Source organism: Equus przewalskii, chromosome 22 (genome assembly GCF_037783145.1).
Source record: "Equus przewalskii isolate Varuska chromosome 22, EquPr2, whole genome shotgun sequence".
Taxonomy (NCBI): Eukaryota; Metazoa; Chordata; class Mammalia; order Perissodactyla; family Equidae; genus Equus; species Equus przewalskii.
The window spans coordinates 33696117-33707564 of record NC_091852.1 but is presented as its reverse complement, the minus strand read 5'-3'; the positions used below and the strand labels follow the sequence as shown (position 1 = coordinate 33707564).

Sequence of the window (11448 nt, the reverse complement as noted above, 5' to 3'; positions counted from 1 at the left end):
GGGAAACAAAATTTAGATGCAGCTGAAATTTAGTACGGGCCCAAACCCACATCCTATCTAAAAGGCTTACGCTTTCCTGTCATTGTTTTCTACCCTTCACATTTTGCATTCGTTAGGATTGCATTTTTCTTAATAGTTCTTGCTGCTTTAAATGTAAAAGAAAAGAAATGGGGCTTTCTCATATTACAATTTCAAGGAAAAGGAGACTGCAAGGCTCATTCAGCGACGTATCGGAGGCCTACAAGCTGCACACCCTGCCACGGCCTCACGCTCCGATTTCTTCTATGGGGTTTTGTACAGTTCTTTTTTGGATGGTGCAAACCGCGCAAGTGCAGCATTAAAGCCGCCCCCGACCCTGGGAAACGATGGGAGAACATACAACTTAGGCTCTCCCTAACACACGGCCAAGGGCTGGAGGCCCGGATACCCGCCCCCAAACCCCGTCCACAACAATCGTTTCCTCCCTCCCCGCCTTTTACATACAGTACACATACAAATACACACACGCAGAGCGGCCAGCAGGGGCGGGCCGGGCCCGACCACTCCGCAAACCGCGGGGGGGAGCCGCGGCGGGCCGAGCAATTTTCGCCCCCTCCTCTCTCCTTCGCACCCGTCTCTCTCTCCAGCTGGCTGCCACTGTTAACCAGAAGCGGACTTGCGCATGGAGGGGCTTCGGAAGTTCCGCTTCGGAGCCACACACCTTAGGTGGGTGCTGCGTTGTCCCCCCTCCCTCGGCGAGCAGTTGGTCCCGCCCCAGTGCTAGCGGGCGCCGAGCGGGAGCCGCGCGGGAGCAGCGCAGCGACGGCGGCGGCAGCGGCGGCGGCGGTTGCGATTCGGAGCCGTTGAGACGCCCCTGCGGCAGCTGGTGGCGCAGGTGGCTTGCGTGGACGCGGGCAGAGGCGGCCGGCCCGCCACCGCAGCCTCAGCGCCCGCCGCCCCGGCAGGTGAGCGGGCGGCAGGCACTCGCCCCGCCCCCCCTCGGTGGCCTCGCTCCTGGCTGTAGCGGGGAAGTGGCCGCGGCCCGCTGAGGAGCCGAGGGGCCGCCGGGGCCGCGGCCGTCGGGAGCAGGTTGAGCAAGAGGGCGCGTGTGCCTGGCAGGGGAGCGTTCCCCTTGTCTTTTGCCATCTTTTTTTCCCTCTCCCCCAGACCCTCCTCTCGCTCGGAGCTGGTGAAGAAAGATGGGGCGGGAGGAAGGGGAACGTGGGGCTGAGCAGCATCTCTGGCTCAGGTGGTGGCGTCTTTTCGGTCGTCGAGCGGGGGACCTGCGGAAACCTGGCGGGTGGCTCTCGGGCTGCGGAGGCCGCGCACTGGCGGAGGAGGAGCGGGAGGCGGCTCTCCCCTCACTCTCCCACCCCCGCCCCCGCCCGGGCCTCCCCTCCCCCGTCCCTCCCCGTGCGGCCCCTCCCTCCGGGGTTCTCGGCTCTAACCGCCCTCCGTGCTCTCCCTGGCAGGCGCGTCGGGACACCGAGGCATCCTCCCCCTCCCCGCGCCCCGGGAGCCTCGGCGCCCGTCCGCCCGCATCCCCGCGCCGTCCGCCCGCCGCACCTCCTCCCGGGGCTTCGGACCCCCGGCCTCGCCCCCGAAACATGACTCGCGATTTCAAACCTGGAGACCTCATCTTCGCCAAGATGAAAGGTTATCCTCATTGGCCAGCTCGAGTAAGTGATTTACAGCCTTCGCATTTAGCGGTGCTACCTTCCTCCGAGGCCTACTTCCTACGCTTTCTCTTCATTTTTTTTTCTTCTGTTCTCTCTCCCTCTTTCCTTTACTCATTTGTAACCTGAGCTTCCACTGTAGTTTTTTTTTTCCACCAGTAATCTCCCATGTAATTGTGAAAATCCAGGGTCTAATTCCTTGTGGTTTGTTTATCGCAGACTTTGACAGATTTTCCTAATCTGAAAGATCTAAATGAGATGCCAGTTAATGTCCCATTATAGGTGGAAATAATCAAGAAGGGGTTTTATTTTGAAAAATTAATGAAACATTGACATTTTCCTAATTTTGAGGAAAAGGCAAAATATCAGTGGCATCTATGCAGGCTCTGGGATGTCGAAGAGTTATATGTATTTAAATTGGATGTACAGGTATTTTTTCGTATGTTTTGTAGTTGTTGAGGCCTTCTGTATTTGCTTGTTTAATAAAGAGATTTAGCACTGGATAATTTTAAACATTTTGCAATAAGTTAGCACCAAAGAGGATCTAGAAAATTTATTTTCACGATTTTTTATTGGTGAAGTTTGCCTTCTGACCTTGAAGAAGTTGTTTTGCTTCTTTGATCGTCTCCCATAGGCAAAAGAGGAGTAGACCTGGATTCCTGGGTTCACACCTAGTGGTACAGAGAGAGGATTAAGGACCCAGGATTTTTTGTGGTATTTAGAAATTGAGACTGTATCTAAGCGCTATTTTCAGAAAAAGAGGTCTTTTTGTTACTTTATGGTAGGGCTCAGGTTCTAAGAAAGTGATAGAACCTAAAAAGTGTTGAGATGCTTTATTTAGATCAGTAAGTTCGAGATCCTTCTTAAATGTAAACATGTGATGTTTTAAAGTTGTAATTTCCACTAATTTACTCTTCTTTGAGGGGTGTTTTTTAAAAAAGATAATTAAATCCTATAGTCTTAATTATGTCATCTGGGAGGAAACATACCCATTGGTTACGGAGAATCATGGAGTGAGTTGCTAAGTGCTATCCAGGTACAAAATGTTTACTGTTTCTTGATTTTTCCCATCTAGCTCTTTACAGACTCCGGTTTACAGGTTTCCTTTCCTCCAAGTCTGTCAAGTGTCCCTTTTCAGTGGAGTCTTACTTGAACAATCCTTAATCATAATTTTTGTCTGTATATTTGACAACTCCAGTCTATTTCCTTTGTGATAACCTTTTAATACTTATGTGCATGCTTTGACTTCCAAATAGATTGTAAGCTTCCCGAGGGTAGTAGACATAAACTGAAGTTCTTTATCCTCCTACCCCCATGGTCCCTAGTGTACAATCATGCATTTATAAAACACTGTATTTTGTGTTTAAATAGAGCATAGGGAAACTGGCCAGGTTTAAGGCTCCTCCAAGATACTTTCTTCATGGTTTTAGCATCCTTATTTATTTTGAGGTGTTATAAAATCTGAGGGTATGGGATAACATCTATATTCAGATTTCAGTGCCACAATGCAGTTAAAAGCCAAATGGAAATGTTTTAAAAATGATCTACTCTTCCAAATCATCCTCCCCATAGGCTTCAGTATGTTAGGTAACCAAGAGTTAGTGCTGATAATTTTTAAGTCTTGCACATTCTTGTAATCCTATACCAGTAAAAATCGTTTTTAAAGTCAACTTAAAAAAGCTGCCTAACATTTATTAAACTCTGTAGGTGCTGGACATCTGCACAGACTTTTAAAGGTGTTTGCTAGCAGATGGAAGCATATGAACTGGGTTGACGGAAATTATCCCTTAAGACCTCTAAGGTTTTTCACAATTCTTGGGGCCTTCTCACGAAGTTGAAATGACAGGTATAATCGTTGTATAGGTGAGGAAATTAAAGTCCCTAGGGGTGTTGAGTGGTAATGCTTCTGTTGATGTCTGAAACCTCGAGACTGCCAACCAGTGAGATCACCCTCATGGTCTTCAACGTGGCAATGTATGTAGAGCATAGTAGGCCCTCTGATGGTCTGCTCCGTTCTTTACAAAGTCAACTGATGCTTTAATTGAAGCGTCTTTGGAATTAGGAAAATTATGAGAAAGGAATGTTATGATGAAGTTTAAATAAATGAATAGGTAATGAAATAAAATAGAAATGTTATTAAATTCTTGTTAGATACTACTACCTGATGGCTTTAACTCTGAGGTCTGCTTTCCCTTTGCTCATAAGAGAAAGTAAGAAATATGCACATGTGTTAGACATAACAGCACCTGATATTTTCTTCCCTACTTAATTAGAAGGATTGGAAGAGGAATGAAAAAGGAACAGGTAACCTCATGATTCAGCCATGTAGGTGTAAGATCTTTTCAGAAAATGTGTTTCAGACTTTGAGAAATAATGCTTTAAACTTGTTAATGTCTGCTTTTACCTTACTCTGATATTGCATAGCCTCCCTGCGGAAATAGCATTTAGGATTTCTGAATAGATTCAGATTCCCTTATCTGAAATGCGTAGGGCCAGGCATGTTTAAAAATTCAGAATTTAGGGATTTTAGAAAGGTAGTGCTGGTACCTATGCCATATATTTTGCTTCTGGTAAGTTCTGGGCTGGCACGTGATAATCTAACACAATATTTCTGCAGAGAAGCATCGGTAGAAACACTAGTGGATAAGAGAAATGATGGAATAGCTTCAGTGTCAGTCTAGGTTTTCCCACCAAACGAATTTTGAGAAATATCTTGATTTTCAGAACTTCTTGGGTTTCAGAACTGGGGATAGGAGATTGTGGACATGTAAAACTGGTCCACTTTATATCAGATCCCTTTTGGATGTCTTGTTTTCTGTTTATTCTGGTGTGTTGAGGTGTATATAATTTGAAAGTTTTTAATTTTTCTGATCTTTCTTTTAGGTAGATGAAGTTCCGGATGGAGCTGTAAAACCACCCACAAACAAACTACCCATTTTCTTTTTTGGAACTCATGAGACGTAAGTCCTTTTAGCTCTAAAGGCAAATCAGAGTTAATTTAGCAGAGTCTTTAGGCATAAAATAGAAAACAAGTAAAGATAAATTCAAAGGGAAAATAGTAAAGTAGTAGGAAACTTGAAAATCGTCTTTGAACTTTGGGAAAAGTCTTCAAGTATCCCTTTTTAAATTTATTTTTAAGGTAGAAAAATTAGACACTGTAGGTTTAACTTTCATTGGGGTAGATGTTTCCTTAATCATAAAAGGACGATACATATGGATTGTGTTAGCAACAAGGAGAATGACTGCTGGACGCAAGTATGTAAGGAAAGTTTTAACAAGCCATTCAGTGCTCATATTTAGTATAATAAGCCCTTTTCATAACGACAAGCTGGCACCCTATTTTAGATTTGTGATATAAGCCACACAAATGGTGTATTGTGGGGAAGGTGAGAAGAGAGCTGGTTAATTCCCTTTGTGTGTATTTATGTGGTCCCAAGAGCCACTTTGAATGCTCTGCTGCCCCTGGTGGATATGTGGACAGAGAACCGATTTGGTGACGCAAATTAATTTTTCAAAAATTGCAACTGAATATTGAACTGTTAGTTCTAGGTGCATAGGATTGCTTTAGAGGCTATCTCATTAATTTTGGAAAATATCCTACATACTTATAATTTAATAGCCTTATGAGTACTATATAATCTCACTGACTTTGGACTTGAAATTTAGAATTTGCAGTAATTTTGGTAAAGTAGGCTTGTTTACCTGGGACTAGGAGAAACAAAGCTGTTGAGATTCTAATTAGAATTATGTATTCCTGAGAGTGTCTATGCTGGCAACATTTGGTTTAACATTACTTAGCTACTGTGTGAACTTTTACGTAATTTCTTTCAACAGCCTTATTAAGATATAATGTATGCCATAAAGTTTACTTGTTTCAAGTGTACAATTTAGTGGATTTTAGTGTATTTACTTCCATACCCATTAGCAGTCACTGTCCATTCCCTCCTCCCCAGCCCCAGAAAACCACTAGTTTACTGTCTGTCTAGATTTGCCACTTCTGGACATTCATATTCATGGTATACAGTGCCACATAATTATTTTCTTTAAAATACAGTTTTGAGTCCAGAATTGGATTGGTCTTCACCATAATTACTTTGAGTTGGGTTTAGGTATATCCTATATAAGTTTAATTTTGTAAGAAATGATGAATTTCTGAGTCCATGGGATAATCTACCATTTAAAAAAAAATTCTTCCATAAATTTTATAGGTAAAGATATCTTTTAATGAAAACTTTGTATACTGTGTATTGGAGTAGGGGTTTTCAGAATGTGGTACCAGGTCACACTGCAGTAGAATCACATGGGAACTTTAGCTAGACATGCAAATTCTTGGACACCCCATCTCAGACCTACTAAATCAGAAACTGACATGTGGGGCCTAGCAGTCTGTTTTAATAGCCTTCCAGATGATTCTGATGCATGTGAAGTTTGGAAACACTGTATTGGAGTACTGTTAGTAGACAGTCCTTAGAACTTTTCAATTTTACAAGTTTAGAATTTTTTAAATTTGATTTTTCTGAAATGGGACAGATTTTAGACCTTTTATATACTTATAGTTCTATAGAACACATAGTTCATTCTTATGTTAAATTTAGAAGAGTGATCATACCTTCACCAACATTTAAAAATGAGGATTTTTATATTGTAAATATCTGTAAATTTTAAAACAAACTACACCAAATAACTAAACTTTTATAAGCATTCTTTGGTTAATAACAAAACAGTAGTATAAAGCGGTTAATGAAAACAATGAATTATTAATATTCAAGAAATTAGAATATATTAAGGAATTAGAATGTAACTTTAAAATTAAGCTAATGATACTAACTTTTTATTTCAAAGTGCACTTGCAATGTTTTGTGCCTCAGTGTTCTAAGTATACCATTTATCTTTGGACTGGCAGTGCTGCTGTGTCTGTTGGTTTGGTGACTTAACTTTTTTTATACTTAAGGTTAATTTTTAGAAACTAGATCTTTGATGATTTGTCTTTTTACCCCTTGAAAGTTGAGAGAGTAGTTATTTTAACCTTTCAATTCGGATTTTGCATAAATGGGAGTTTACTCTAACAGGCTGTAGTTAGGGAGATGGGAAAGGAAGAACATAGAAGAAGAAATGGTAATTTGGAAAACTGTACTCACTCATAACTAATTTATAGATTAGGATATTTTTTATTGTGAATTTAGAGTAGAATCTTTTTGTAACTGCATTTTTTCCTGGCCTGCAAACATCTGATTTTTCTTAGCATTTTATGACATTCACAGTATATTCATCCAGCAATCAAGTTTTGAATATTAGACAATAATGAGCCCTGATGTATGCCAGCTGTGACCATATATTAGGTATCTAAAAACTCACATATTCAAAACAGAGTCTTAGTAAATGAGACTGACGTGGACCCAGTCCTTTGCTGGACCAAAAGTCTTAGTGCCTTCCTTGATTACGTATTAGTCTTTGCCCTTTGTCCCCACATCTAGTCAGCCAGCGAGTCTTGTTCTTTTCCTTTAAAATGCGTTTTGATTGTCCACTTTTCTCCATCTCCTTTACTACAACTCAAGTCCATGCCACAGTTAACTCTTACAAATAGTGTCCTAACACCAGCTTTGTCTCAGTTTCCACTTTTCATATATAGTCAAAGTGATTTCATTTTCTTTTTTAAGATTGTATTTTTCCTTTTTCTCCCCAAAGCTTCCCGGTACATAGGTGTGTATTTTTAGTTGTGGGTCCTTCTAGTTGTGGCATGTGGGATGGCGCCTCAGCATGGCCTGATGAGTGGTGCCATGTGCTCGCCCAGGATCCGAACTGATGAAATCCTGGGCCGCTGAAGTGGAGCACGCGAACTTATCCACTCAGCCACGGGGCCGGTCCCATCAAAGTGATTTTTGTGTCCCAATCAGATCACGTCATTTCCCTGACCGAAAACCTCCAGTGGCTCCATTATTAACATTAGCAACAAACAAAACCGCCAGATTTTGTCTACAAGTGCTGTTTGTAAGACCATATATGAACTAGCCTATCCTTACCCCTCCAACCTCATCACATTTTACTGTTAGATAAATGTGCTTATCTTCTCTCAGGTCCTTCTTGCTTATTTTCCCTTTGTTGAGCAATGCTTTCAGATTTTCAGTCATTTAGATCTTAGCTCAAATCCTCCTTTTTATGTGTATTTTCTCAATTGTAATAATGACTGAAATTTTTTCCTTCACTCATAAGTGAAGAGCATGGAGAGCAGGGACCTTGGTTTTTGTGTTTGTCATCATTTACTTAAGTGCCTGGTGCACAGTAGCTGTTAAATACATATTTGGTGATAGATTGAAAGCTCTATGCCCTGGGTAAAATCATTTGTTGATTTTGAATTTGCTGTCCATTAATGAATATTTATATGTAGTGTTTAAAACAAGTAGATCAGAAGACTGTCTTTGAATCTTAGCTGCCTTACTTGCTGTATGACCTTGGGCAGGTTACTTAGCCCTGTGTGCTTTTCTTCCTTATTTATAAAATGGGAATAATAATATATTCCACTTCAGAATTTTGGGGTGCAAATAACAAGATACTACATGAAAAATGCTTAGAACAGTGCTTGACATGTAGTAAACACTATATAATTGTCAGCTATTATTAATTAAAGATAGTCTTGCATATTATTTTTCCAAGACTAATAGCTGTAGTGTTGTTAAATTGTTTGAAATGCTGTTTGAGTTTTGCTGGCTTATTACCATTGCTAATTGAGGGAATACTCTCAGAGATAGGGTCTCTCTCTCTAAAGTCTAGAAAATTTACATGAAGATGGTGTTCTTGCTGCTTTTATCTTCTTACTGCTCTTGTCTTAGTGCAAGGAAGTTGGATTCTCTGTTCTAGGAACTTTAAAAATGTCCATCACAGGCTGTTTTAAAACCTGCCTAATATACAGTTTTAGGAGTGAAGGTGAATGGGGAGGTACTGGTGGTAGTCAGTTTTTCATATAACCTATCCACAAGAAAAGAATAAAGGTATGAATCATAGGATAAGAATTTATTTTTTTCTACAGTGGTTCTTGTGTACAACTTCTGCATGTGTTAGTGTGGGACTTTTGTCTGGTTTCTTGTAAGCCTTATACCAAATGACGAGAGGAACTGTTTGTTCATCTCTATACCAGAGGTTTATGGCACATGGTAGATGTATATTCAGTTGTTTATTGAATCATTTTCTATTATAAAGCATGCTGTTGTAAAATATAAAATCTAGTTATGAAACACTGTTTCATATTTTGTGATTTAATAATGGAGAAATGAAGCAGCAAGTTAGAATCAGTGTTTTAGAAAGTAGGACTTTCTGTTTCGTAGTGTTATTTGGCAACAGTTAAATGTGTTTTGAGCTTTGTATCGTCAGCTCTGATAAGCTTTCCCGTTTTTTATATGCAACTTCTGGTTTGCTTTAAAGGAAGAGTCCTAGCTTTGCGGTAACTGAGCTTTGGAGGGATACATGTTGGTGTTCTTGTGCCTTTACACATTGTTTACAAAAGGGTGAATTTAGAGAAGTAACTGCTTTTCTGTGTACTTGTATTCTGTGAAAATTGGGATACACAGGAAGACAGGGCCTTTAGGGGTATGCCACGTAAGAAACACATTTGCAGGATTTAAGTTGCTTCAGAATTATATAAAATTAGTACTGTAGTTAATGATTTGATGTTTTCTTAGGATATTTTACATTAGCCTGGATTCTTGTGGGCTTTGACATTGGTATTTGAAGTCCGAGTTCACAGGTATAGGGATATGGCATCGATATTTTATTGGTAGATGTTTCAAAGACTGTATTACAGTGGATAAGGGAAACCCTGAATACCTTTTTAAGGAACATTGTACAGAGTTGAGGCTCTCCTGTATAGTAGATGACCTTGCCTGACTCACTTAATCTTTCTGGCTTTTAGTTTTCTCATCTTTAAAATGAGGATTTTGGTAGCACAACCATAAGGACCCACAACTAGAATATACAACCATGCACTGGGGGGCTTTGGGGAGAAGGAGAAGAAGAAGAAAAAAGGAAGATTGGCAACATTTGCTAGCTCAGGTGCCAATCTTTAAGGGAAAAAAAAATGAGAATTTTGGTGATCCCTAAGTTTCTTTTCAGTGGGTAAATTTAATTAATGTATGTTTTTTCATTGTTAAATTTTTTAAACAACATAAAAGGATAGTTCTATACAAAGAAAACAAATCATTTTTACTCCTGTGTTTTAGAAACACCCCCTAAACTTTTGAATGTTGTACTGTGTTTTCTTTGAGATGATGATGTCATGTTAAGATGCAGTGCTTTGAAGAACAATAGAGCTGCGGCCACGTAAGCCCTGCGGGACTGGTGATGGCCGTCTACAGACTGGTCCAGGCCCCTTTCACCAAGTGGGTGGGGTTGCATCCCCAGGGAGGGTTCTGTGTGTTTTCATATTTTTTTAATTGAAATGTAATTGACATATATTGTGTATATGTTGATTTGATACATTTATAAGTTGCAATATGATTACCACCATAGGGTTAGCTAACACCTCCATCGTGTCCTATAATTATCATTTCTTTTTTATTAGGAGAACGTGGGAGGATTCTTTTTTTGTCCACCATCTTTTTCATCTAGGTTTTTTGAGTCTCATTAAGGTGCCCCTTAGTCTTGAGCATATCCTTTGACTCAGCAGTTCTACTTAGAATTTATTATGAAGATATGTGCAGAGATTGAGCAATATGTTTATTATAGCTGCATTACTTTATAATAAATAAATAAAAATTTGATATAGAAAATGGTCCAACAATAGACAAATTAATTTTGGGATAGTTATTCAATGAAATAGTATGTAGTTGTTAAGTAATTGTTGACATTAAAAGATGTTCATTTTAATTTGAAAAAGTATTTATGGATGCATATGTATCAAATACATTAAAATTACATATTTATATGTATATATACAACTAAAAAGTGTACTGAGGGGCTGGCCCCATGGCTGAGTGGTTAAGGTTGCATGCTCCGTTTCAGTGGCCTGGGGTTCATCAGTTTGGATCCTGGGCGTGGACCTACACACAGCTCATCAAGCCATGCTGTGGCATCATCCCACATAGAAGAACTAGAATGACCTACAACTAAGATATACATCTGTGTCCTGGGGCTTTGGGAGAAGAAAAAAAAAAAAAGAGGAAGATTAGCCACACATGTTCGCTCAGGGCCAATCTTCCTCACCAAAAATCAAAAAAAAAAAAAAGACTGAAAACTGGCTGTCTATAGTTGGTAAAACTATGGATCATTTTTGTTTTCTTTGATAGGATATGATATTCATTCACTCAAAAATATTTTAACAGTTTTATTGAGATATAATTCATATCCCAAACAACTCATCCATTTAAAGTGTGCAATTCAATAGATCTTAGTATATCCAGAGAAGTAGTGTGGCCATTAGCGCAACATTTTCATCACTCCGAAAAGAAACCCTGTACCCATTAGCAGGTACTTCCTGTTTCTCCCCAGTTCTCCCTCCTGTCTTGCTGTAGGCAACCACTGATCTGTTTGCCTGTTCTGGGTGTTTCATATAAATGGAACTATAAAATGTGGTCTTTATGACTGACTTTTTCTGCTTAGCATGTTTTCAAGGTTTGTCTATATTGTAGCATATGATAGTACTTCATCTCTTTTTATTGCCAAATATTCCATTGTATCGATCTACCATATTTTATTTATCCATTCATCAGGTGATAGATTTTTGGATTGTTTCCAATTTTAAATGTTATGAATAATGCTGTGGAATATTTGTGTACAAGCTTTTGTGTGGACGTGTTTTCATTTC

General features: G+C 39.8%; 1 protein-coding gene across 5 annotated transcripts in view; it reads left to right on the top strand.

The window, feature by feature from the left end:
• The first annotated feature begins 742 nt into the window (after positions 1–742).
• The window catches only part of PSIP1 (PC4 and SRSF1 interacting protein 1), a 38077-nt gene continuing 27371 nt past the window's right edge, over positions 743–11448 (top strand). For 3 of the 5 annotated variants that reach the window (XM_070590124.1, XM_008520251.2, XM_008520253.2), the window contains exons 1-3: positions 751–944; positions 1452–1658; positions 4539–4615. In XM_070590124.1, coding sequence (XP_070446225.1) covers positions 1587–1658; positions 4539–4615 — 149 coding nt within the window. In that variant the 5' untranslated portion in view covers positions 751–944; positions 1452–1586. Of the gene's footprint in view, positions 945–1451; positions 1659–4538; positions 4616–11448 lie in introns of all 5 variants that reach the window. The other 2 variants (XM_070590125.1, XM_070590126.1) reach the window with 1 other exon arrangement.